The sequence below is a fragment of the Gymnodraco acuticeps genome, unplaced genomic scaffold, assembly GCF_902827175.1.
Source record: "Gymnodraco acuticeps unplaced genomic scaffold, fGymAcu1.1, whole genome shotgun sequence".
NCBI lineage: Eukaryota > Metazoa > Chordata > Actinopteri > Perciformes > Bathydraconidae > Gymnodraco > Gymnodraco acuticeps.
The window spans coordinates 1,847,323-1,869,768 of NW_022991219.1; the positions used below are offsets into that span (position 1 = coordinate 1,847,323).

The 22,446-nt window shown below is 43.0% G+C and overlaps 1 protein-coding gene across 1 annotated transcript; it reads left to right on the forward strand.

The window, feature by feature from the left end:
• The first annotated feature begins 5,066 nt into the window (after positions 1–5,066).
• metrnlb (meteorin like, glial cell differentiation regulator b) lies at positions 5,067–10,172 on the forward strand. The gene is made up of 5 exons (XM_034239098.1): positions 5,067–5,451; positions 6,520–6,703; positions 6,790–7,015; positions 8,424–8,483; positions 9,361–10,172. Exons 1-5 carry the CDS (start codon positions 5,357–5,359, stop codon positions 9,687–9,689), a joined length of 894 nt encoding a protein of 297 aa, XP_034094989.1. The 5' UTR covers positions 5,067–5,356; the 3' UTR covers positions 9,690–10,172.
• The last annotated feature ends 12,274 nt before the right edge of the window (positions 10,173–22,446 follow it).

A 22,446-nucleotide genomic window follows, 5' to 3' on the forward strand; every position in this document is an offset into this window, starting at 1 on the left:
AGTGTGCTTTGTGCAGGTAATGAGGAAAGAAAGGTCAAGAAGATTGTAATCAGAGATAGTGAGGTGTGTGCGTGTGTGAGACAGCGTTCCTCCTGTCAGGCCACTTGAGAGGAGCCAGGTGACAGCAGGGGGGTGAGGGGGCAGGTCAGAGGCTCTGCTGCTCTGTAAATACTTCAAATGGTGAAGAGCGCATGAGGTCAAACCGCACATCAGCAGCTTGGACTTCCTCTGCTGCGGGGACAGGATTAGACCTGGGTCAGACTCCCTCTGCAGCCTCCAGAGCTTTAGGACCAGTCGTGTTTATGGGGAAATCAATGTTACACCATATGTTTTTCAAATCCTGTGACTGGGGGAAATGTGTTAGATGGGATAATGAAACAGAGGGAATTAAAGTGTAGGGCATCACCCTACCTGACTGGTTATTTTGTAGGGAGATTCTCAGCACTCCTGGGCTAAGTCCTCCCTCAGTCCAATTGTGGCAAACATGATTCAAGTCATCATTCAAATAGCAATGTTTATACCCTGTTCATATATTTACAGACATTCACAATACATTTGTGTAAATTACATCCATCCATCCATCCATCTTCTTCCGCTTATCCGTGGTCGGGTCGCGGGGGTAGCAGTTCCAGCAGAGAGCCCCAAACTTTCTTTTCCCTGGCGACATCAACCAGCTCTGACTGGGGGATCCCAAGGCGCTCCCAGGCCAGCGAAGAGATATAATCCCTCCACCTGGTCCTAGGTCTACCCCTTGGTCTCTTCCCAGCTGGACGTGCCTGGAACACCTCCCTAGGGAGGCGCCCAGGTGGCATCCTAACTAGGTGCCCGAACCACCTCAACTGGCTCCTTTCGACGCGAAGGAGGAGCGGCTCAACTCCGAGTCCCTCCCTGATGACCGAACTTCTCACCTTATCCCTAAGGGAGACACCAGCCACCCTGCGGAGAAAACCCATCTCGGCCGCTTGTATCCGCGATCTCGTTCTTTCGGTCATGACCCATCCTTCATGACCATAGGTGAGGGTAGGAACGAAAATGGCCCGGTAGACAGAGAGCTTTGCCTTCTGGCTCAGCTCCCTTTTCGTCACAACGGTGCGGTAAAGCGACTGCAGTACCGCTCCCGCTGCTCCGATTCTCCGGCCCATCTCACGCTCCATTGTTCCCTCACTCGAGAACAAGACCCCGAGATACTTGAACTCCTTCACTTGGAGTAAGGACTCATTCCCTACTTGAAGTGGACAGTCCATCGGTTTCCTGCTGAGAACCATGGCCTCAGATTTGGAGGTGCTGATCCTCATCCCAGCCGCTTCACACTCGGTTGCGAACCGATCCAGTGAGTGCTGAAGGTCGCAGACCGATGAAGCCATTAGAACCACATCATCTGCAAAAAGCAGTGGTGCAATCCTTAGTCCACCGAACTGCAGACCCCCTCCCCCATGACTACGCCTCGAAATCCGATCCATGTATATTACAAACAGGATTGGTGACAAAGCACAGCCCTGGCGGAGGCCAACCCTCACCGGAAATGGGTCCGACTTACTGCCGAGGACCCGGACACAGCTCTCGCTTTGGGAGTACAGAGATTGGATGGCCCTGAGTAGAGACCCCCTCACCCCATACTCCCGCAGCACCTCCCACAGTAACTCCCTGGGAACTCGGTCATACGCCTTCTCCAAGTCTACAAAACACATGTAGACCGGATAAGCGTACTCCAGGCCCCCTCCAGGATCCTTGCGAGAGTAAAAAGCTGATCCGTCGTTCCACGACCAGGACGGAATCCGCATTGTTCCTCCTCAATCTGAGGTTCGACAATCGGCCTGACCCTCCTTTCGAGTACCTTAGAGTAAACTTTCCCGGGGAGGCTGAGTAGTGTGATGCCTCTGTAATTGGCACACACCCTCTGATCCCCCTTTTTAAAAAGGGGGACCACCACCCCGGTCTGCCACTCCTTCGGTACCGTTTTCGTAAATTACAATCTAAAAAATGTAATTGTGCCCTCTATGGCGGCACCTATGACGTTAAGTGGTAACTGCACGTTTGTTTTTGTATCTCACTGTCCAGTGATTGACACTTGTGATTTTTCCCAGGAATGTCAGGGATACCCAGTTCATAAAAATGCCAACACAAAGACAGTGAGTCAGTGATGTGTGCCTAATTTGGCGACAATAACTTAACAGAAAATTATTTAAATTAAAACTGTAAGACGTTTACTTTAAAGAAATGATTTTTGGTTCCACTTTTTTAAAAGTAATCTTTTATTCAGGGTTTATAAAGAAACTATGGTTTCATTGTTGGGAAATTAATCAAATGCCAATGTTTTACATGACTGCATATATTTAAATAGCAGTTAATAAGGACACATTGTGGGCTCTATGGTTATGACAAATGTCTTGCTGCTTGTTTGCTCTTGTATTGTTGCAGTTATAAATGATGGTAATCCTTTCATAAATAGATGAAAGTGGTCCTATGGTCCAATAAGTCAAAGGGATTCTTCCAACCCTTTATCCCAAATGTTGACCTCATTATTAATGGCCCATAACTTATCTATAAAGCCATATAAACCTAGGAACCCTTTATAAATGTTGCCTTTTTTTAAACTAATTTTAGTCTGTGACTCAGTTTCCATGTAATAATTTGAGTGTGGGTGTTTTAAAGTTAAGCCTATAGTTGTTGCTTTTGTTTTAGCCTATTGCACAGCATCCTCCAGACCAACAAAAAGGGTGGACAAATTAATGTAGTTTGATTTGATTTCTTAAAATAAATGGCTAATTTAATACACTAATAACAGCACTGTAGCAGTATTGGAAAATCACATTTCCACAGAGCTATAATGAAAGTGTGTGTGTGTGTGTGTGTGTGTGTGTGTGTGTGTGTGTGTGTGTGTGTGTGTGTGTGTGTGTGTGTGTGTGTGTGTGTGTGTGTGTGTGTGTGTGTGGTGTGTGTGTGTGTGTGTGTGTGTGTGTGTGTGTGTGTGTGTGTGTGTGTGTGTGTGTGTGTGTGTGTGTGTGTGTGTGTGTGTGGTGTGTGTGTGTGTGTGTGTGTGTGTGTGTGTGTGTGGAGAAGGGGGGAGGGGTTCGGTATTTCTCGAAATGCGTTACATAGCTCTGGCAGTGTGGGGGAATGTGACGACTCAGTAACATACTTGCTGGTCTGACTGTTTTCTCACGGGAAAACCTTCCGAGATCCAAACAGACATTTAGAGCACATGTGCAACTTCACATTACGTCAGGGCCTTTTTTCCTAAGGAGCTTCATAGTGAAATATCATGATACAGGCAGCCATATTCAATCTCCATTAAAATAGGCTACACAAAAAGACATACCTAAATCCCATGGCCAATAAAATAAACAAATCATTCCAATCTTTGTAAAAGAGGTTTTTGTGCATGTTTGAGAGAGCTGCTCTAATTTTCCCTGCGATAATATGATCCATCAATTTCAAGGACCGCCTACTTCCATCTATGTAACATTGCAAAAATCAGGCATATCTTGCTTCAAAACGATGCAGAGAAACTAGTCCATTCATTTGTTACTTCAAGGCTGGATTATTGTAACTCTTTATTATCAGGGTGTACCAAGAAGTCAGTCAAGTCGCTTCAGCTGATTCAAAATGCTGCAGCTCGTGTACTAACCAGAGTTAGGAAAAGGGACCACATTACTCCTGTTCTGGCTGCCTTACACTGGCTCCCTATAGAACAGAGGATAGAATTTAAAATTCTTCTTCTCGCCTACAAAGCCCTTAATGGGCAGGCGCCATCTTACCTTAAAGAACTCATTATACCCTACTGTCCTACTAGGGCATTGCGTTCCAAGGATGCAGGGTTGTTGGTTGTTCCTAGAGTCTCTAAAAGTACAATGGGAGCCAGAGCCTTTTCTTATCAGGCTCCACATTTGTGGAAACAGCTTCCAGTTTGTGTTCGGGCGGCAGACACCCTATCCGTTTTTAAGAGTGCGCTTAAGACCTTCCTTTTTGATAAAGCTTATAGTTAGGGCTGATTAGATTCAGCCCCTAGTTTTGCTGATATAGGCTTAGTTTGTCGGGGGACATCTTACTTCTTCCTTCTCTCTGTCTATACCTGTGTACTCTCATGTTCCAATTAACCCAGCTTCCCCAAATGTCTTTCTTTTTGGTGTATATATACGCCGGGATCCGGAGTCATGGATGATCCTGCGCTCCTCTGTCCTGGATCGCGAGCCCTGGATCTTGAGTCGTGGCTGTGGTCCTGGATCATAGGTCCTGGATGGATATCCTCGTGGATTCATCTTCCTATTATACACACATGCATTTCCAAACATTTGGACTACCTATGTTGCAAATGTAGGCTATTATCTTTTCAATTTACACACGGCATCTATTGCACGTCTGTCCGTCCTGGGAGAGGGATCCCTCCTCTGTTGCTCTCCCTGAGGTTTCTCCCATTTTTCCCTTTAAACTGTGGGTTTTCTCCGGAAGTTTTTCCTTGTACGATGTGAGGGTCTAAGGACAGAGGGTGTCGTATTGTCATACTGATATTCTGTACAAACTGTGACGTCCACTGAGACAAATGTAACATTTGTGATATTGGGCTATATAAATAAACATTGATTGATTGATCTGTTTATAACGCTAACACACTGAAATTGTTTTGTGCTGTTTCTCTCTGGCATCTTAAGACCTGTAGGACTTAAAAAGCAGCTGCCAAACTTCCCCTAGAAAGCTTGGCAAATACACGGGGCATTGGCTAAAAGGAATAGAAGTAAAATGCTTTAAAAGCAGCCATATTGTGTTTACTTTCATGGGCGTTTGTCGAATTTTCTTTATTGAAGGCGAATTTTATTTGTGCATTGGCTATTTGTGGGGCAAGTTTTTTATTACCTTATGCTATGATTCAAACATATATGCTAATAACTTATAACCAGTGTGACGAGCTTTGGCTAAATGCTCTTCAATGTAGGTCCAAACCGTCCAATTTAAATGTGTGTAAAAGTCTGGTGGTATTAGAAGTGAGTCCTCGAGGGCTTTCTCCACACACATGTCCCGGTGGTTGTGTGGGCGTGGTTTGAAGCGAGCGCTCGCGTGTCGCTCAAGTGGACTCAGCAGCTGGCACGCGCTCCACAGAGCAGGAGTTTTTAAACAAGTCTGTCGTCCTGCTGCGCGCGCTCTCTTGGATACTTATTTTACAAACTTCGTGTCAAAATGTTTTTCAGTCACACTAGCGACCTCAGCCTCGACTAAACCCGCCATGTAGCGTAAGCGCTCGCGCTGAACGGAGCTCTGTGGGACTTTTTTTTACGGGATCTTGCTGTTCGGGAGCAGCAGAGCGCGCTGCTCGGAGGTCTGCTGTGCGGGACTCGGGGAGCGCCGCGGCGGACAGGACACCATGCTCCGGCCGTTGGGTGCGCTCTGGATCACGGCTGTGCTCCTGTGCATGGCGGGGGCACAGTACTCCAGCGACCAGTGCAGCTGGAGAGGAAGGTGAGGAAAAACCTGGAGAAAGGACTTATGGGCATCTAAGTTTGGATAATATTCTCTATTGCCATGCAAAGTACGGTTTCAACAAAGAAATAAGATTAGATGTACTTGTCTTTATTTATCCCAGATTTGTTTTGTTTTTAATTTAAAACACACATGTTATACACTTTCTTACATTTGAAAAGAAGGTTTTTTGATTGTTTTTGATCTATCATGTGTGTTTTTACTTTAACCCATGGAAATGACATTCTGTAAATGCAGTGTAATCATGAAAGGGACTGCAGTCGTGTGAGAGGGAGGCTGTGTCTTTGAAGTGGCTCTGCTGTGCATTACTCTGGATTTCAGCTGGTTCAAAGGAGTAATTAGACGCATGTATGTTTGATTAAGAGTTAATATAATCTCCAGGAAGGCCACTGGAAGGTCAGAGTAAAAAAAAACAAGGTTTCATATTCTGATGGAATGGAAACTAGTACAGATGTTTTTGGCCTGCTTTGTGCCCTTACTTGTGGTTACTTCACAGACAGAGCTCAGTGTTGCATATAAAAAACATTACATCATTTTAGACAATCACTCTTCTCCAAGAGGAAAATTGCTATCAAGGATGGTTCAACCCATTATAAGTGTAAACAAGGTGCTTTAACTTGACTTTGAATCATATCATAAGCCTCTTACATATAGGAATGTCTCTGCTTCAGTTCCTACCTTAAGTAAATACAGCTATATGGCCCCTTTGATCACTTTTCCAAGTCTGTAAGTCATAAAATATGAAAGCCGGTCCTCAGCACCCTCTGTGTTGTAAAGTTTACCAGCGGCAAACTTCTTACGACTTAATAGCCCAATCAGTTCCTCGGGTTGATGTAACTTGTGCACATCAGAGGACAGCGACAGATTAGTCAGCAGACAGCTGCACTAGACTTGATCTTAATGAACTTTGCAATATCAAAGAACCCCTTCCGTGCGTTCCCTTGTTGTTGGTGATCTTAGGCATTTGATTATGTTCCTCACTCTGGATCAGAGACGAAACCACATGGCAAAAACATATTAAAAGTAAATGTGTCTTCTCCTCTGCAGTGGTTTGAGCCACGAGTCTCACCGCAGGGACGTGGAGCAGGTCTACCTGCGCTGCTCTCAGGGCTCTCTGGAGTGGCTCTACCCCACGGGAGCCATCATTATCAACCTGCGGCCAAACACAGAGCCCCCATCAGGACACGTGGCAGGTCTCCATGTGTGCATCAAACCCCACCCTCTCTCCCAGGTAAGAGCGAGACATCAGAAAATGACCATTGCAGTGTGATGCGATCAGATGGGTGGTGCTCACGTGTGTCCTCCCTCCATGTGCAGGGCTCTCATGTGTTTCTGGAGAATAACGGGGACCTGAGGATGCTGCTGGCAGAGAAGGACCAGGCTCAGGGCACAGTGACCTGCTTCAGCCTGGCAGAGGGGGCTCTCTTTGTGGAGTCCGTCCCCCAGGCAGACATCAGCCGGAGGATCACGGCTTTCCAGTACGAGCTGGTGCCCAGTCAGGGTCCCGGGGCACACATGTACCCGTACCTGCACCCTGGTTTAGGTGAGGGAATGCAAGCAGCCATTCTTCATGGTTCTTACATGTAGGATGAAGAGATTTATGTGAATCTACTCAACTGTTGTACTTACTGTATATACAACTTTAACATTGTGTATTTTCATTTGACCTTGATTTAGTATACTTCTATACCACCAGTACATTTCAAAGCAAAAATGTGTTTTACTCCACTATATTACTAAATAAAAAAAACTATAGTTACCTTTTTAGATTAAGAGTTTACAAAGAAGATTAGCTTATTACATATGATGCAGTTTCATAGAATAAACTAGTTTATGAAGTTAGCTACTGAATTACCAGCTACATTAGGAAAGTACCGTTACATGTAAATACATAAAACTAATAATCTAATTTTAAAAGAACCATCCTGCATGAGGAGTACTTTTCCTTTTGACATTTTAAAGATTACTCCAGACCCTAAATTAACATTTATATATATGTTTTCCATATGCTTCAATGTTTTATCTCTTAGTTTATTCATAAACTGAGAGAATCTTGATGAATTAAGGTTTTATGGGCTACTTTTAACAACAGCGAAACTATACCAAAACATCTGTTCACATACTTTGTGCAGTATAAGCTAGTAAGGTTTGATTTAATATCATCTAAAAAAAATGGAGTAGTATAAATATTTATGGCAATACATCTATCTCAAGTAAGTGTCAGTACTCTTAAAGTGGTCGGTTAAACTCCTCGTACTTTACACAGGCCGTCTTCTTACTGACATAAAGGGAAGTTGACAGAAGGCCACGTTACTGTTCGTCCCCATTTCTTCATCTCACCTACATGGTGCTCCTCTCTGACACACACCCCCCCCCTCCCCCCACTTCCTCACTCCCACACTCCCTTGTCTCAGCCAGACTTATGAAAACAAGCAGGCCAATCAAAAGGTCACGTTAGGGTCAAGCACAAAGGTCAGCCAATCGTCTCTCAACTGTCAATCAAGAGCAGACCACCGCCCCTAAAGAAGGGGATTTGGGGTAGCCCACCCGTATGAGTAGAATGGTCTGAAGGAGGGTGGAGAGGAAGGCAGGACTGCCCTCCTAATGAGACAGAAGAAAGCCTGTCCACGCCTGTCTGTCTGTGTGTCTGGAGCTTTTATAGCTGTTTTTATAGCTGACAGGGTCAGGGGGTAATTCAGTGATTACGTCTCTTCCCTCACCTGCTGTTCTCATTCACATTCACACACTCTCTCCTGATGTCTTTTTTGTCTCGTAAACACCCGCCAAGACAGAGAAAAAGAGAGAACAGGAAGCAGACAAAGGGTGAAAAAACTCCCAGGATGATACAGATATTAATAAGGAGAGAAAATGTATTGTGACAATAAGAAATTGTTTTTTAAGTAATGTGTTAAGTATTTCATGTTGCCTTTTTTTCTGTTTTCCCATTATAGTTACCTGTAAACCCTGTTCAGGTGAAGAGGTCCTTATGGCAGTGTGTACCAGTGACTTTGGTAAACAGATGCACACACACAAACATATATATTACAGGAATAGTTTGTAGTTTATAGAAATACGCTTAATCCCTTTCTTGCCAAGTAAGACAAGAAGATAAATCGACTGTCATGTCTGTGCGGTAAAATCTGAAGCTACAGCCAGCAGCTGTCTAAAGGAAACCAAACCATCCAACATGCAGCTCTTAAGCTCATAAATTAGCACATGATATCTTGAAAGTTACCAGCTGTGTTCAGTTGTTATGCTAAGCTAAGCTAATTGTCTCCAAGCTACTTTTACTAAACAGTGGTCATTAGGGCAATGAAAGAATATTACTCTTTTGGACTTTTTTATACATCTTTCAAGATTATTTGAGTATGTTTCTTTAAATACATCAAAGGTATGTGATCTGAATAAGCTAAATGTAGCAGAAAACTCACTTTATTGCACAACAGTATCAATCTAAAGTAGCTATAGCCAACGTTAGCTACCGTAGCTGTATCTATATGTTTAAAGAATTGCGTAAGAGTATGTTTTATTGCCTATTTATTTAAATTTAGAATTTGTCGAAATGTACTTGTACATAGACTCTTCTTGCACTATTTCTATTTTCTTTGTATTTACTTGCACATCTCAAAACATTCTCTTGCACTATTTTATTTGTTTTATGCCATATATATTCATGTTGCATTGTTGGAGGAGCCTGTGACTTAAGTTTTTCTTTGCCAGATCTACACTGTAGCTACTGTGCACATGACAATAAAGCCTTGAATCTTGAAAAAAAGGAAGATTGATTGATTTCAACGGCTACATTGCCCCATTATTATTCACACACTTTCATTGTTACTATCTCTGAGTCATTCATTTAATCTCCTTCTCCTGCTCCTGTATCTGTAGCTGGCAGTGGCATCTTTCGAGGTGTGGGATCTAAAAACCGCTCCCCTGCTGCGGTGACTCTGAGTCGGCTGTTCCGCCAGAAGAGCAGGGTGTTTGCTCGGGGGGGAGCCAGGAAGCGGGGCTGGGGGGGACGCATCAATGTTCCCTCACAATGCATCGGGCACCCTGGAGGGGACGAGTACCTTCTGACTGGCTCCGTACATTTTGGTGAAGCCTGGCTTGGCTGTGCACCTCGATACAAAGACTTCCTGAGGCTGTACATCAGAGCACAGAGAGCCGGAACAAACCCCTGTGAAATAGACACAAACGGAGAAATCTCTTCTGGGTGAAACAAGGTGAAGCACATCTCAAACAAGTCAGTGAGGAAGACGCAAAGAGGAACAGGCTTGAGATTTTGAGGATGTAGAGACGGTATGTTTGAGCCTGTCACAGTGATACACAGAAATACGGACGCCCTGCCATCTTTAAAAGCTAAGTCTGAAAACCTGAGCAACTTGTCAGTTGGACAGTTTGAACCTTTTAGTAGCCACCGTGCTGCAAGAACTAAATTGTCCCGTTTGACTGTATACTTCTGTGTGCTCAATGTTGTTTATTCTCATAACGACAATACTGCTTGTGTGATCATTCTTGAAATGATTGTTTGCTTTGTAAAAAGCTTTCTGTAAAATGTAGAAATCTTCTGACAGAAGTGTACAGTATGCAGCTCTGTGAGTCTTTAAGTGTGTGCGTGTGTGTTTTGCAAATTATTTCAAATGGTTTCTATATATTTACAAAAAATAAAAAGCCATTGAAAGGTGTAATCATTAAAACCAGATGGTGAGTGAAGTTAATAGAAGGACCAAAATATATAGGAGCAAATATTACCGTTCTCTCTGATGAAAACAAAGAGATATTATACCCCAAACTACCGAGAAGAAAACAACCATTATGAGTGTTCAGTGGCCGTCAGCTGGCAGGAGAGCAGCAGTGCGTCAGTGCTGGCGTAGCTGCCCCTGTGGAGCTTTGAGGAGCCTCTGTTCTGGTTGGCATCCTCCTTGCTTCTGCGCGTGTGTGTATTCATGCATTCACAGCTGAGAGAGAGAAGCAAATTGTTAAATAACTAATGTGGTAACGTTTTTCCCCTCATGTAAGCAGACTCCTGTGGCCTAAATGATCACACAAGCTTAAACAATAAGTGCTAATGCAACGTGCCCTCTCTCTCGCACAGAGGCATGTACAGCTGTCGGAATGAAACTACCGTGACGGATGGGTGCATTGATGTGTGGGTTAACGGGTGGAGAGGTAAAAGAAGAGGCGGATGTGTGAATGACCTTAGAGGTGTGTAGCTGCACCTCTCCTCTGCCTCCTGTCGGCAGTTGTGTGCGCGTGATGATTTCCTTCTTTCCTCAGGAAGAGCAAGAATGAATGGAATGTCCCCACCCACACACACTCCCTCTGCTGAGACAAACCATGTGTTCTGTACTACAGAGCAATAACAATCCTTCTTAATACCTGACAAGTATCATTCAGCAGGATGCAGTTCCGTGAAACTGCCAATGTGTCTGAAATACACGGTAAAGTCACCACTAGAGTACAGAACGAGAAAAACACACACAACTTGAGACCATGTTGTGAGGTAAAACAGTAGCTGTGACGCCAAATTGGGCCATGGCCGTAAAGCGGTGGGGGAAAGGGGGAGGCTTCCTCACTTCCTACCTTTCTAATTCCACACCCATCTTCAAACTCAGACTTTGTTTTGAACTCAACTACCCACCTGTAAATGTTTGTAATGCCACATTTGACCAGTGGTGTAAAGTGGGTTTTATATCGACTATGTTGTTTATTGCGAAGCTATCACAAACACAGAATCTGTCCACAGACAAACAGAAATATAAACACTGGACAAAGGGCTCAAAACAGCTTCCGTGGTAGTTCCCGATGCAGTAGGTATCTTCAGGATCACATTTTGCCATGATGACAATCACACAGACTCACGTGAAACCGATACCAGCGTCAACAGCTGTTAATGAATTAAATCACACAAAGACAAGCCACTTCAAAAAAATATATTTCTATGAATCTTCTTTATAAATGTACAGATAGAAGAAGCAAATATACCTATACATAATACTCCCCCTTCATTGGGGGTGGGTTGGTGTATGCGCTGTAACATTTGTTTGTTAGTTTGTATTACACCAAAAAGGTTAGGATTAATAAAAAAATAAAATGGTTTATCACTTGTTATCAAGTTAATGATGATTTCACTTCCAGATTAATTCTTTCCGAGAGAGTGTGCTGAGGAAATAAATGCCTTTCAGGTGGAGAAGGACTACATGGAGAAGGAAAGAGAAAGCTTCAACATTCTTCACATGAAGGTATAACCAAACGTTTTGAGTCTTAAACAAATAATGTGAATATAAACTAAGGGAAACTGCAGCAAACACTAGATATCGTTGAAGTGTTGTCAGTTGACATAACCATCTCAAACACCTGTCGGTTCACAATGTAAAGTACCCTACTTGGCCTGGTTCTTCAAATATCACTTTCACTCATGTCACCTTAAAACATTTTTGTAACATACAATCCATGTTTATTTCATATATTTTCTAACTGTCACTACCGGATTTTTGAAATGTGGCATAATAAATACGGGAAGCAGGCTTTTAAGGTTGGGAGTATGTATGAAGAGTTGCAGGTTTTTAATAGAGAAAAGTCAGAAACCAGCCTTCAAGAAAACGGTATAGGCAGCATAAACCAAATATTTTTCGAGTCATCATCCACACTTATCTCACTGAGCCTGTCACTGCAACCATTAATGTTACCAAAGTAGTATGAAAGTATGAATGAAATGTCAAAAAGCATAGGGGGTCCATTTATCTGCCACAAATACCCGGTAACACTTTATATTAAGGTACACAAATTAACCATCAACTAGTAATTAACATGCATATTAGCAGTATATTGGCTTTATTAGTCATTATAAAACACTTATTAATGCTTTATTCTGCATGACCATATTCTACAAGTAATATGCCATTAGTTGAGTTTTTCCTCAATAACCCTCTAATTAGTGCTTATTTATTGCAAGTAAGGAAGTTGTTGTACATGAGTTTTGGTCTTAATATGATCTGCTCAATATGGGCCTAATAAGGCAGTAGTGCCACAAGAATAGTAATTCTACCATAATAACACTTATTAACAAGACATGAAACTATAAGTGTTAATTGTGTCTAAATAATTCAAAATTAGGTATTTATATCTAATAATATGTGGTTAGGGTTGTAATGCTAAACCCTTCTACTCTCCATAGGAGTGGCCGTCCTGTAAAGATGACTGCAAGAGCACAGCGCAGAATGCTCAATGAGGTGAAGAAGAATCCTAGAGTGTCAGCTAGAGACTTAAAGAAATCTCTGGCACATGCTAACATCTCTGTTGACGAATCTACGATACGTAAAACACTGAACAAGAATGGAGTTCATGGGAGGACACCACGGAGGAAGCCACTGCTGTCCAGAAAAAACATTGCTGCACGTTTGAAGTTTGCAAAAGAGCACCTGGATGCACTACTGGCAAAATATTTTGTGGACAGATGAAACCAAAGTTGAGTTGTTTGGAAGGAACACACAACGCTATGTGTGGAGAATCCAAAGGGTTCACATACTTTTTCTTGCAACTGTATGAGATCATTAAGTGCCTTGTAACTTCTTTTTGTATAGTTTCACTCCGTTTGAATGTCAGTGGACTGCAAATAAGTCAATAAAGGAGCATGGATGCTCATTCCCTGGCTCTCAAAAGAGTTTGGCAGGCTGTTTAATCTAGGTTCACACTGAGACAATACAACACATAGAGAGAGCAGTACACCTATTGTGTAAGTACATACAAGCAGGTCACACAGTATGATCACAAATAAATAAAATCTGTTAAAAATCTGTTTTTATTAAAACGTACAGGCTGCATTATGTGTTCTCAGCCTTGGAGAAACTTGACATGTTTTGGTATGTGTCTGAACCTCTCTTCAGTGGTTCATTAATAAAACAGATATTTCAACGAGGTGTATTTACAAAGTGTGAAGAGGAGGCAACTTTAGAATAGGGAACGTGTTCATGTCAATTAGAGTCAAACTAATAGCTTATTGGTTATGAACAAGACTTCACTTTAAAATAGGGAACATATTCTTAGATAGAAATACCTAATTAGAGTCAAACTAATAGCTTCTTGGTTATGAACAAGACTTCACTTTAAAATGGCGAACATGTTCTTAGATATAAATACCTAATTTGTAGTTATTTAGACACAATTAACACTTATAAGTTAAGAGCCTTGGTGTCATCCTGGACAGCTCCCTCTCATTTTCACCTCACATAAATAACATCACCCGGACTGCCTTCTTCCACATACGCAACATCTCCAGACTCCGCCCATCCCTTACTTAATCAAACACTGAAGTCCTGGTCAATGCATTTGTCACGTCCTGCATCGACTACTGTAACGCCATCCTCTCAGGCATACCCACCAAGCTCATCAATAAACTACAAATCATACAGAACTCCGCAGCCCGGATCATCACCGGCACCAAGGCCTCCGAACACATCACCCCCATCCTCATCCAACTCCACTGGCTCCCTGTTCAATCCCGTATCAACTTCAAAAACCTACTGCTCACTTACAAAGCCCTACATAACCTGCCCCCCCCCTATCTGGCTGACCTTCTTCAGGAGTACACCCCCTCTCGCTCCCTCCGCTCCTCCTCTGCTGGTCTGCTGACCGTCCCCACGCCTCGTCACCATGGGTGCTCGGGCTTTTAGCTGCACTGCTCCCAGACTCTGGAACTCCCTCCCCCTGCACATCCGACAGTCTGACACAATCACCATATTCAAATCTCAATTAAAAACCCACCTGTTAAAATCTGCTTACTCACTGTAGTGTTCCCCATTATATGTTTCATTTGTGTCCACTTGACTGTCTCCTCCATGATTTCCTGTTTGTGTTTTTATCATGTTCTGTTGCCTATTAGCGTTTTCTTTTTTTCTTTCTTTTCTTTTCTTTATTTATTTATTTTTAACAAATTGTACGGTGTCCTTGGGTGTCATGAAAGGCGCCTTAGAATAAAATGTATTATTATTATTATATTATTTTATAGTTTCATGTCTTGAAGTTGTTACATAAGAAGAGATCATATTTGTTAAGTGTTATTATGGGAGAATAACTATTCTTGTGGTACTACTGCCTTATTAGGCCCATATTGAGCAGAGCATATTAAGACCAAAACTCATGTACAACAACTTCCTTGCAATAGATAAGCACTAATTAGAGGGTTATTGAGGAAAAACTCTCAACTAATGGCTTATTACTTGTAGAATATGGTCATGTAGAATACGGCATTAATAAGTGTTTTATAATGACTAATAAAGAGCCAATATACTGCTAATATGCATGCTAATGAACAACTAGTTGATGGTTAATTTGTGTACCTTAATATAAAGTGTTACCAAATACCCTTATTGATTGTCTCTAATAAAGACCTATGCAAATTAAATAAAATAAATAAAACAAGATATTGTTTGCATAGAGTGCATTAATGTAATGCGACTGTTCAAGTGATGGTGCGCAGCCTCCTGCCAGAGGGAAGTGGGGGCAAACAGTTTGGGTCCAGGGTGAGAGGGGTCGGCCACAATCTTCCTTCTTATACTTCTACTCCACTACATTCAAAAGGGAAATAATGTAATTGTACTTAAACAGTTTCAGCTACTTTCAACAAAATGCCTCTTAAAAATTAAATTAGTGGAGTGTGTGTGTGTGTGTGTGTGTGTGTGTGTGTGTGTGTGTGTGTGTGTTGGGTAGTTTGAGAAGACCACAACACACGCGTCCTGCACGCTGCAGACATGCCACACAGCAGAAACCCAACCCACCGTAGCAACACCCAACACTCCTTGGCAACCCAACCTGGCAAGGGGCCCAGGTCGCCTTGGCATCCTCTCTAATTCGGGACACACTTATCCCTCCCTCACGGGGTCTTCATGGTAACCTTTCAGCGTGAGCGAGCCTGAGATATGGAAACAGTGTGTGCTGCAGTATGCAAGGGGCACAGCTGAGCGGTCAGCTGGAGTCCAGGGAATGGCTGAGCTCAGGGAAAACACACACATGCTTACACCCACATATACCACCACTGGCATTTTATAATGTGCTGGACAGGGTGGGGTCAGTGGTTTTAAACAGTGGCACAATACTTTAGGTTAAAGTATGTCTGGTTTCTACAGGGGGTCCAAAGTATGACCTTTAATGAAGCTGTCTGCCCCCTGACACGGATGCAAGACTTTAAGGTCAACTAAAATCCAAAAGTTTCAGGAAAAAAGATTCTCTCTCTTTTAGTCCTGATCCATTTATATAAAAACCTATCTGAAAATGAGCTGATCAGATTTTGGCCACTTTGTGATGTCATAACGATTTTTTGGCTTGTGTAACCATTAGCCAATAACCAACCAAGGTAACACTTGCAGTGACGTGTCCTAAAACCCGGAAGTAAGCTGCGCATGGGTTCCCTTGACAAAAAAGCAATGGGATTTCTCCATGGGATTTTGGAAAATAGCTCTAAATAAGATCTGTGGGAAACAAACCTATTAGACAAATGCACGTTCTGTTCAGCCAGATAATATCCACATGTCTACCCTACTTTCATCATTTTCTAATCATGAATCCTTCCATCCATCTTCTCCTGCTTATCCGTGGTCGGGTCGCGGGGGTAGCAGTTCCAGCAGAGAACCCCAAACTTTCTTTTCCCTGGCCACATCAACCAGCTCTGACTGGGGGATCCCAAGGCGCTCCCAGGCCAGCGAAGAGATATAATCCCTCCACCTGGTCCTAGGTCTACCCCTTGGTCTTGTAACATTACAAATAGTCAGAAAATATTATTTACAATATTAATAAAACTATGAATTCAATTTTAACTGATTGACAAGGCAAAACACTGCACAGCGGCAGCAGCATTAAAGGAAAAATATCGTCTTACCTTGTGTTGGGGCTTCACAAAACTCCAAATGTAGCCTGGGGTGGCACTAATGAAGACCCTCATTAGAGCAGATACATCCACATTGTCCAAAATGTTACTATGGACATGCATCAAAGTCAGATGTGTCAGTCTCTTCTGAGTCATATTACTCTAGTTGTAGAGGTGGTGGGCTGAGGAGTAGCTGGTGGTCCACTCTTTTTATTGCGTTGTTTGTTGGAGAAAAAAAATCCAAAATCCTTTTTTGCGCCATTCTAGAAAGTTGTCACTCTGCAGTGTGTGTGTTGCGTCAAATACGTCACTCTCCCACGACCTAGATGACTCGGATTTTATTTATTTGGAAAATAAATTCAAGCCACCTGACTGATACAAATATATACTATGACTATTATATGCTACTGTATACAGCTAATTTTATTTTAAGTAAAATCATAACTATTTTATGCAGTTTAATCATTTTTATTTAGGTGGTCACTCAGTTTTTCAAATGTACACCACTCGCCAACAGGGGGTGCTGCAGCACCCCCAGCACCCCTACTTCCCACGGCTATGCCCAGGAGTAACACCAACGCGGCCTCCACCATGAGATACTGCTGCTACAGCCCCGGCCACCGTGCCAGGAGATTCCACTAAAGTAGGCAGACTCAAAACCCCTGTTCAACTAGTCCAGTTAGCAAAGTAGCCTTGAGTTCACTTTTAACAAGAGCAGAGGAGACAGAAACGTGATAATGGTCAGCAACTAACTGCAAATCAACCTTCCTTCGCCAGTCTAACTGACCCACAGTAGGACTGGCCACAAACTGCTCCAAAACAAAAGCCAACCTTAGCAATGGCTACTTACAATTAAAAAAAATAAAATGTTTTTAACAAACTTCCCCAGATCCTGCCTACCAAACTTACCTAACTATCGTCTGGAGCGTGCCGGGCTCGAGGCGACTTTAAAGGCAAACATCAGCGGCCGAAACCCTGAAACGCCTGCCCCCAACAGGGAATAAATCCCCACCCAGGATTACCCCGAAAATAAAAAAGGCAAAATAAAAAATGAGTGCCTGAAGGAAAGACTGATTCAGCCCAACTAGACACTCCCCTATCTAAACTGAGGAAGCTTTTAAACAGTAAGATACTTCACAGCCAATGCTACCAAACACAATATCAACGCTAAACCACAAACATAATACTCAATCTTTGTCTCAAAGATCGGACAAGCCCCCATTTGTTACGTTCCCTCTAAATCTAGGGGTACCAAGGGAAGTAACAAAACACAACGTTGATCAGGTACGAGAGAAAAGAGAGGAATCTGGAGTCACGAACAGGCCTTTTAATAGTCAAAAAAATAACACGGGCTGCTCACCAGCTAACTTGCACATTAAACTAGTGTCCCATATCCAGGAGCACATCTCTTAATGATCTACAGAACACAGGTTGTACGCATGCAGCCAGTGGAGGAAAATGGGCAATCACTGCAGTCTTCCTCCGGTCCTATATGGAGGCCCTGATTGGGAATTAAGAGCACCTGGGGATAGGCTGCACCTGGGGACAATCAGGCTGCACCTAAGGAATCAGAGGGAGAGAGAGAAAGACACACACACACACAAACTGAGGTTACCTACTGTAACCCCAGCTTCTATGAGTAAATGGCGCAGCCCTCTAAGGCTATCGCTATTGGGTAATCCCCCTGCGCCCCTGCGCAGCACTGAAACACTTGTAGCCCACGCCCACCCGCAAGGTGGGCCCCACCCTCGGGCTTCCTTCCGGTATAAATAGGAAGGAGGCCCGACAATCTGCTCCCATACAAATAACTTTTCTTCAGCTATTCGTAGAGCCAGTGGGGCCCAGCACTTATGGCGCGTTTCCACTGCAGGCCTCGCTCGGTTTGGTTAGGCCTTATTAGGCCCGGCTCACTTTAATGCTGCGCTTTGTAGCAGATATCTCTGCTCCGCACCGATCCTATATGAGTTTGTTTTAAAATAAGGAAAACTCAAAACAACCAGGATAGGGGTTAAATAATAATCTGTTTTAATGATAAAAGGTAAGAATACAATACACTTCTCAAAGGGGTAGACCCACCCCTGCCCTGGTCCTAATGCCGGGAGAACATCATCAGTCTTGACGGCAGGAGGAAAAGAGACCGGACACAAGGACTCAACAGGAGATATTGTAAAAACAACAGGAGGAGCTGTGTGGATGGTCCTCCCTTACAGGTCATCTATTGGCCCATATACAAACGATGGACTTTCGTCTTCAGACTTCCCTCTCTGCTCCCCTCCCCCATCATTTCTAGTCTCCTGTCATGCAAAAGCTGCTTCTATTTCATACAGAGTAATTAAACATGTTTAAGCCAACCACTCCATAATGTTGTAGCAATTTAGTCCCCACACATGAAAGAATCAAACAGAGAAGTCAATAAAACACAAGTACAGGTATCGTTTTGAGCAGTAATCCCATCTAGCTGCTGCAATAGACACACTTCTTCCCCAAACATCTTTAACGCACACACATCTTTATCATTAACAGAAGTTGATTGTTCTTGTAGCCTAAGGGCTTCTGTGAACTTCCCTTCACCTCGGAGTCTGCTTTACTGGACTGAATACATTTATTGATAATTCAGAAGGACTATTGTCTCTCTTAACTGTGTGACTCAATTCTCAAGGCTTTTTCTGGGTCTGCAGGACATGCATCATTAATTACAAGAATGTAACTGCATTAAATCTGAGGAAAATCCCCCTTTGGCTTCCCCTGTTACTTGCCCAGACTATTGATCATTAACAGAGAAACTCAAGGGGCCTCCTTCCATATCTGGAAATTGCAACAAGACTTTCTGCCATTCAAACGTAACACACTTCTTATATATCAGGTGATATAATCTTCAATTCTCCACAGCTTCCATTACAGTTTAGGAACGGGGGTAGTTACTATAGTAACGCAGTGTAGGCGGAGCCGTGACGTCATCTTCAATGAGAGCCCCAGAAAAACAACACAGCCGTTAGCTCTTAGCACTCAGAGCTCACAGCTCTTCATATCTGTTCAGAAACTAGACAAAAGTTAAACAAGTACAAACCACAGACTGCCTGTGTCATGGCGAATACAGTCGCTGGTTTATTTATGTCTGTATATGCCGTTGTTGTGTGTGTGGACCAAGCGGCAAACTGTGGGGTAGAGCCGGGAAGCCAATACGGAAGTGCCACACACTGCAGTTCATATATTGGCCGATAGGCGATGGCTGCAGAAAGGAGCAATTTCCATAGACCCCCATGTTAAAATGCCCGATTTTACAGCAGAAAAAAACATGTTTCTACCCCTGGCTCCATACATTTTATTATCGATATAGTTAGATTCCACCTTCATGATTATGGATCTGTGAGTGAATTGTTTTCTAACGCGACCCTTTATATTTATATTAGGTCTTAAAGTTTGTGCATACATTAGGGCGTGGTCACTTTGATTGACAGATACGTGCCTCACTGTCAGCTAACAGCAACTTGTCCAATCTGCTAGGCTACAACCATAGAGGCTACAACGTTAGTTAGTTGTAGTTACTGTACTTGATCCTTTAGCTGTGTTCGTGGTGATCGTGCCTGTTAGGGAATATTGTTACAAATACCAGATAATTAAAATGTCGTGCTGTGCGCTTGAATGTACTAACAGATCTTCCAAGAAGTCTACTTTCAGCTTTTTTCGGTGAGTAAAATGATAATATTATACATGTTAACCCCGTTAGCAGGTGTTTGTGTGCTTGTTAGCTTAGCCTGTTATGTAGCTTATTAGCCAGCTAAGGACGTAACCCTTTATACATGTATACAGTTTAGTTTATGATTCAGCCTTGGGTAAGACTTTTATACTATATGGCTATGACGCCCATAATGCTAAACGGGAGCAAATGTTAAAACGGGTGGGCCGCCGGAGTCCACGCCGCCGAAGCTAACGGGGCTGCAGGGTGCTAGCTCGCTAGCGCGACCCGGCGGCCGTAGCTAGCACCCTGGGGCTCCGTTAGCTTCGGCCAGCGGCGGAGTCCGGCGTTATAACTGGAGATCAAGGAATGCATCGTAACGCGGACTTGGTTCGCCTGCAGCCCGCTGTAGTATTAGCTAAATAAATGATATTGAGCAAGGCTTATTAAGCTGAACACCGCCACAATTATTCTGCTATGTATCGGTACTTATTTTATTTTATTAACGTGTGAATGACAAGCATTAAGAATAATACCAAATAGCTAATCATCTTGCAGATTGTCTCGTTTGATTATGAATGTAACGTTTATATAGTGGAACTACACTGTTTTATCAAAACCAAAGTGCCACGCAGTGACTTGGTATGCATGTATTTCAGCAGGAAATGTGCAACCTAAATGACATTTACCAACACAGACTATATAGAAATATTTGTAAAAGTTGTTCATGCGTTACTAAGTGAATATGGCATTAACCCTCCTGTTGTCTTCGGGTCAAATCTGACCGATTTACTACTTTCATCAATCATGTTTTACATTCGATTGATACTGAGAGCATGTTAGCTTAGCTTCTTAGCCTGAGCTAGGACTCGAACGTCACGCTCGTTGGCAGCAGGTCCCGCCCTGTCCCGCCTCGGCTCCGCCTCTTTGCCCTTATAGAGAGGCGAAGTCCCTCCCCTTCCGAAAGCCTCCATGGGACCCCGGAAGCGGAAAATTATACATTGAAGTCAATGGAGAGAGAAAGGTTATCTTTTGATCCCGTTTGAATTGTGCCACGAATGACACATATGATGTTTGTCAATTTAAAAGAACATTTTGCAAGTCAAAAAAATAAAAATGTGTCGTAAAACTGTGAAGTTACACATTTTTTCGTGTGAAACCGCTCAGTGAACTACAGGTCTCTCGTCTCGCACAATACGCGTCACCAACATAAAGATGGCCGTCACGTTAGCACATTTCACCACATTCTTTCAGAATGAGAATAGAAGTATTTTACGAGGTGAAAATCACTACAAGTCTGGGCACGTTGAGAGCTGTACCTATATGAAAGGGGAGTTAGTCGGTTCTGTAAGAGCCAGCATGCGGGACCGGCTTTACAAGGTTTCGGTGAGTAATATGAGTGCAATGTGTAACGTTAATGTCAGCTAGCTAACATTAGCTAACAAGGTACACTAACGTGTTTTGTTTTAGCAACTAGTTTTCTCCTTAAGAACTTCGTGGTCTCTGTGTATGCTGTGGATAACATTAGTGTTCACAAGAACAAGGTACACTCCCGTGTTTTGTTTTAGTTGCTCTTCAGATTGAAGCGGCCAGTTTTATATCGACTATACTGTATGTGTGATCTCCTTTTTCTCGTTGTGTCATTTGAGTTTATTTGCTGTGTGTCGATTCAAGGATTTTGGTTATCTAGTCACAGCTGTTTGTGACTCCCTCTGGTACACCGGTATGTGTTTTCCTAATGTAGAGAGCATTGATTAATTAATAAACTACACACTGAGTCTAGATCCTGACCAAATCCTTTTTTATTGTTGATCAAATGTTTTTCAAAAATGTATTCATACACATTTAGAAAAATACAATGTACAATCACAAACAATACAACACAAATTACAAAAAATACAGAAAAAACAAACAATAACAACAGACAAGAGGACAAAACTATGGAAAAATAAACCCTCCCACCCCCAGATCCGGACCATCCTTGTATTATTGCTCATTCAATCTATTTAGCATGCTAACAAATGGTACTTACTTTATTTTTACAGATCTGCATGGGAGACGATGGCGCGATGCAGAGCGTTGTCTGTGATTGTGCACAGGAGATGTACAAATGCAGCCACGCTGCAGCATTGGCAATATTTGCCATGTGGCAGATCAGCTCCACAGATGTTGAGTGCCAGTGGAGGAAGCCTGGCACTTCCAAAGTAGTCCAGCCGGTGTCTCAACTTTACCAACAGCGAGAGGAGACATACAACCCACTGGCCAGAGACATCGCCAACTGTCAACTGGGGGGTTGTAAACGAGGCCGAAGGGGTGAAGGCTTTTGTGGAGGCCTATCAAGTGACAGTGTTCGAATCGAGTCTGGTCTCTTTGTGAGTGAGTCGGGTGTTTTGGGAGCATCACCCGATGGACTTGTGCAGCCATCTGCCCTGCTGTA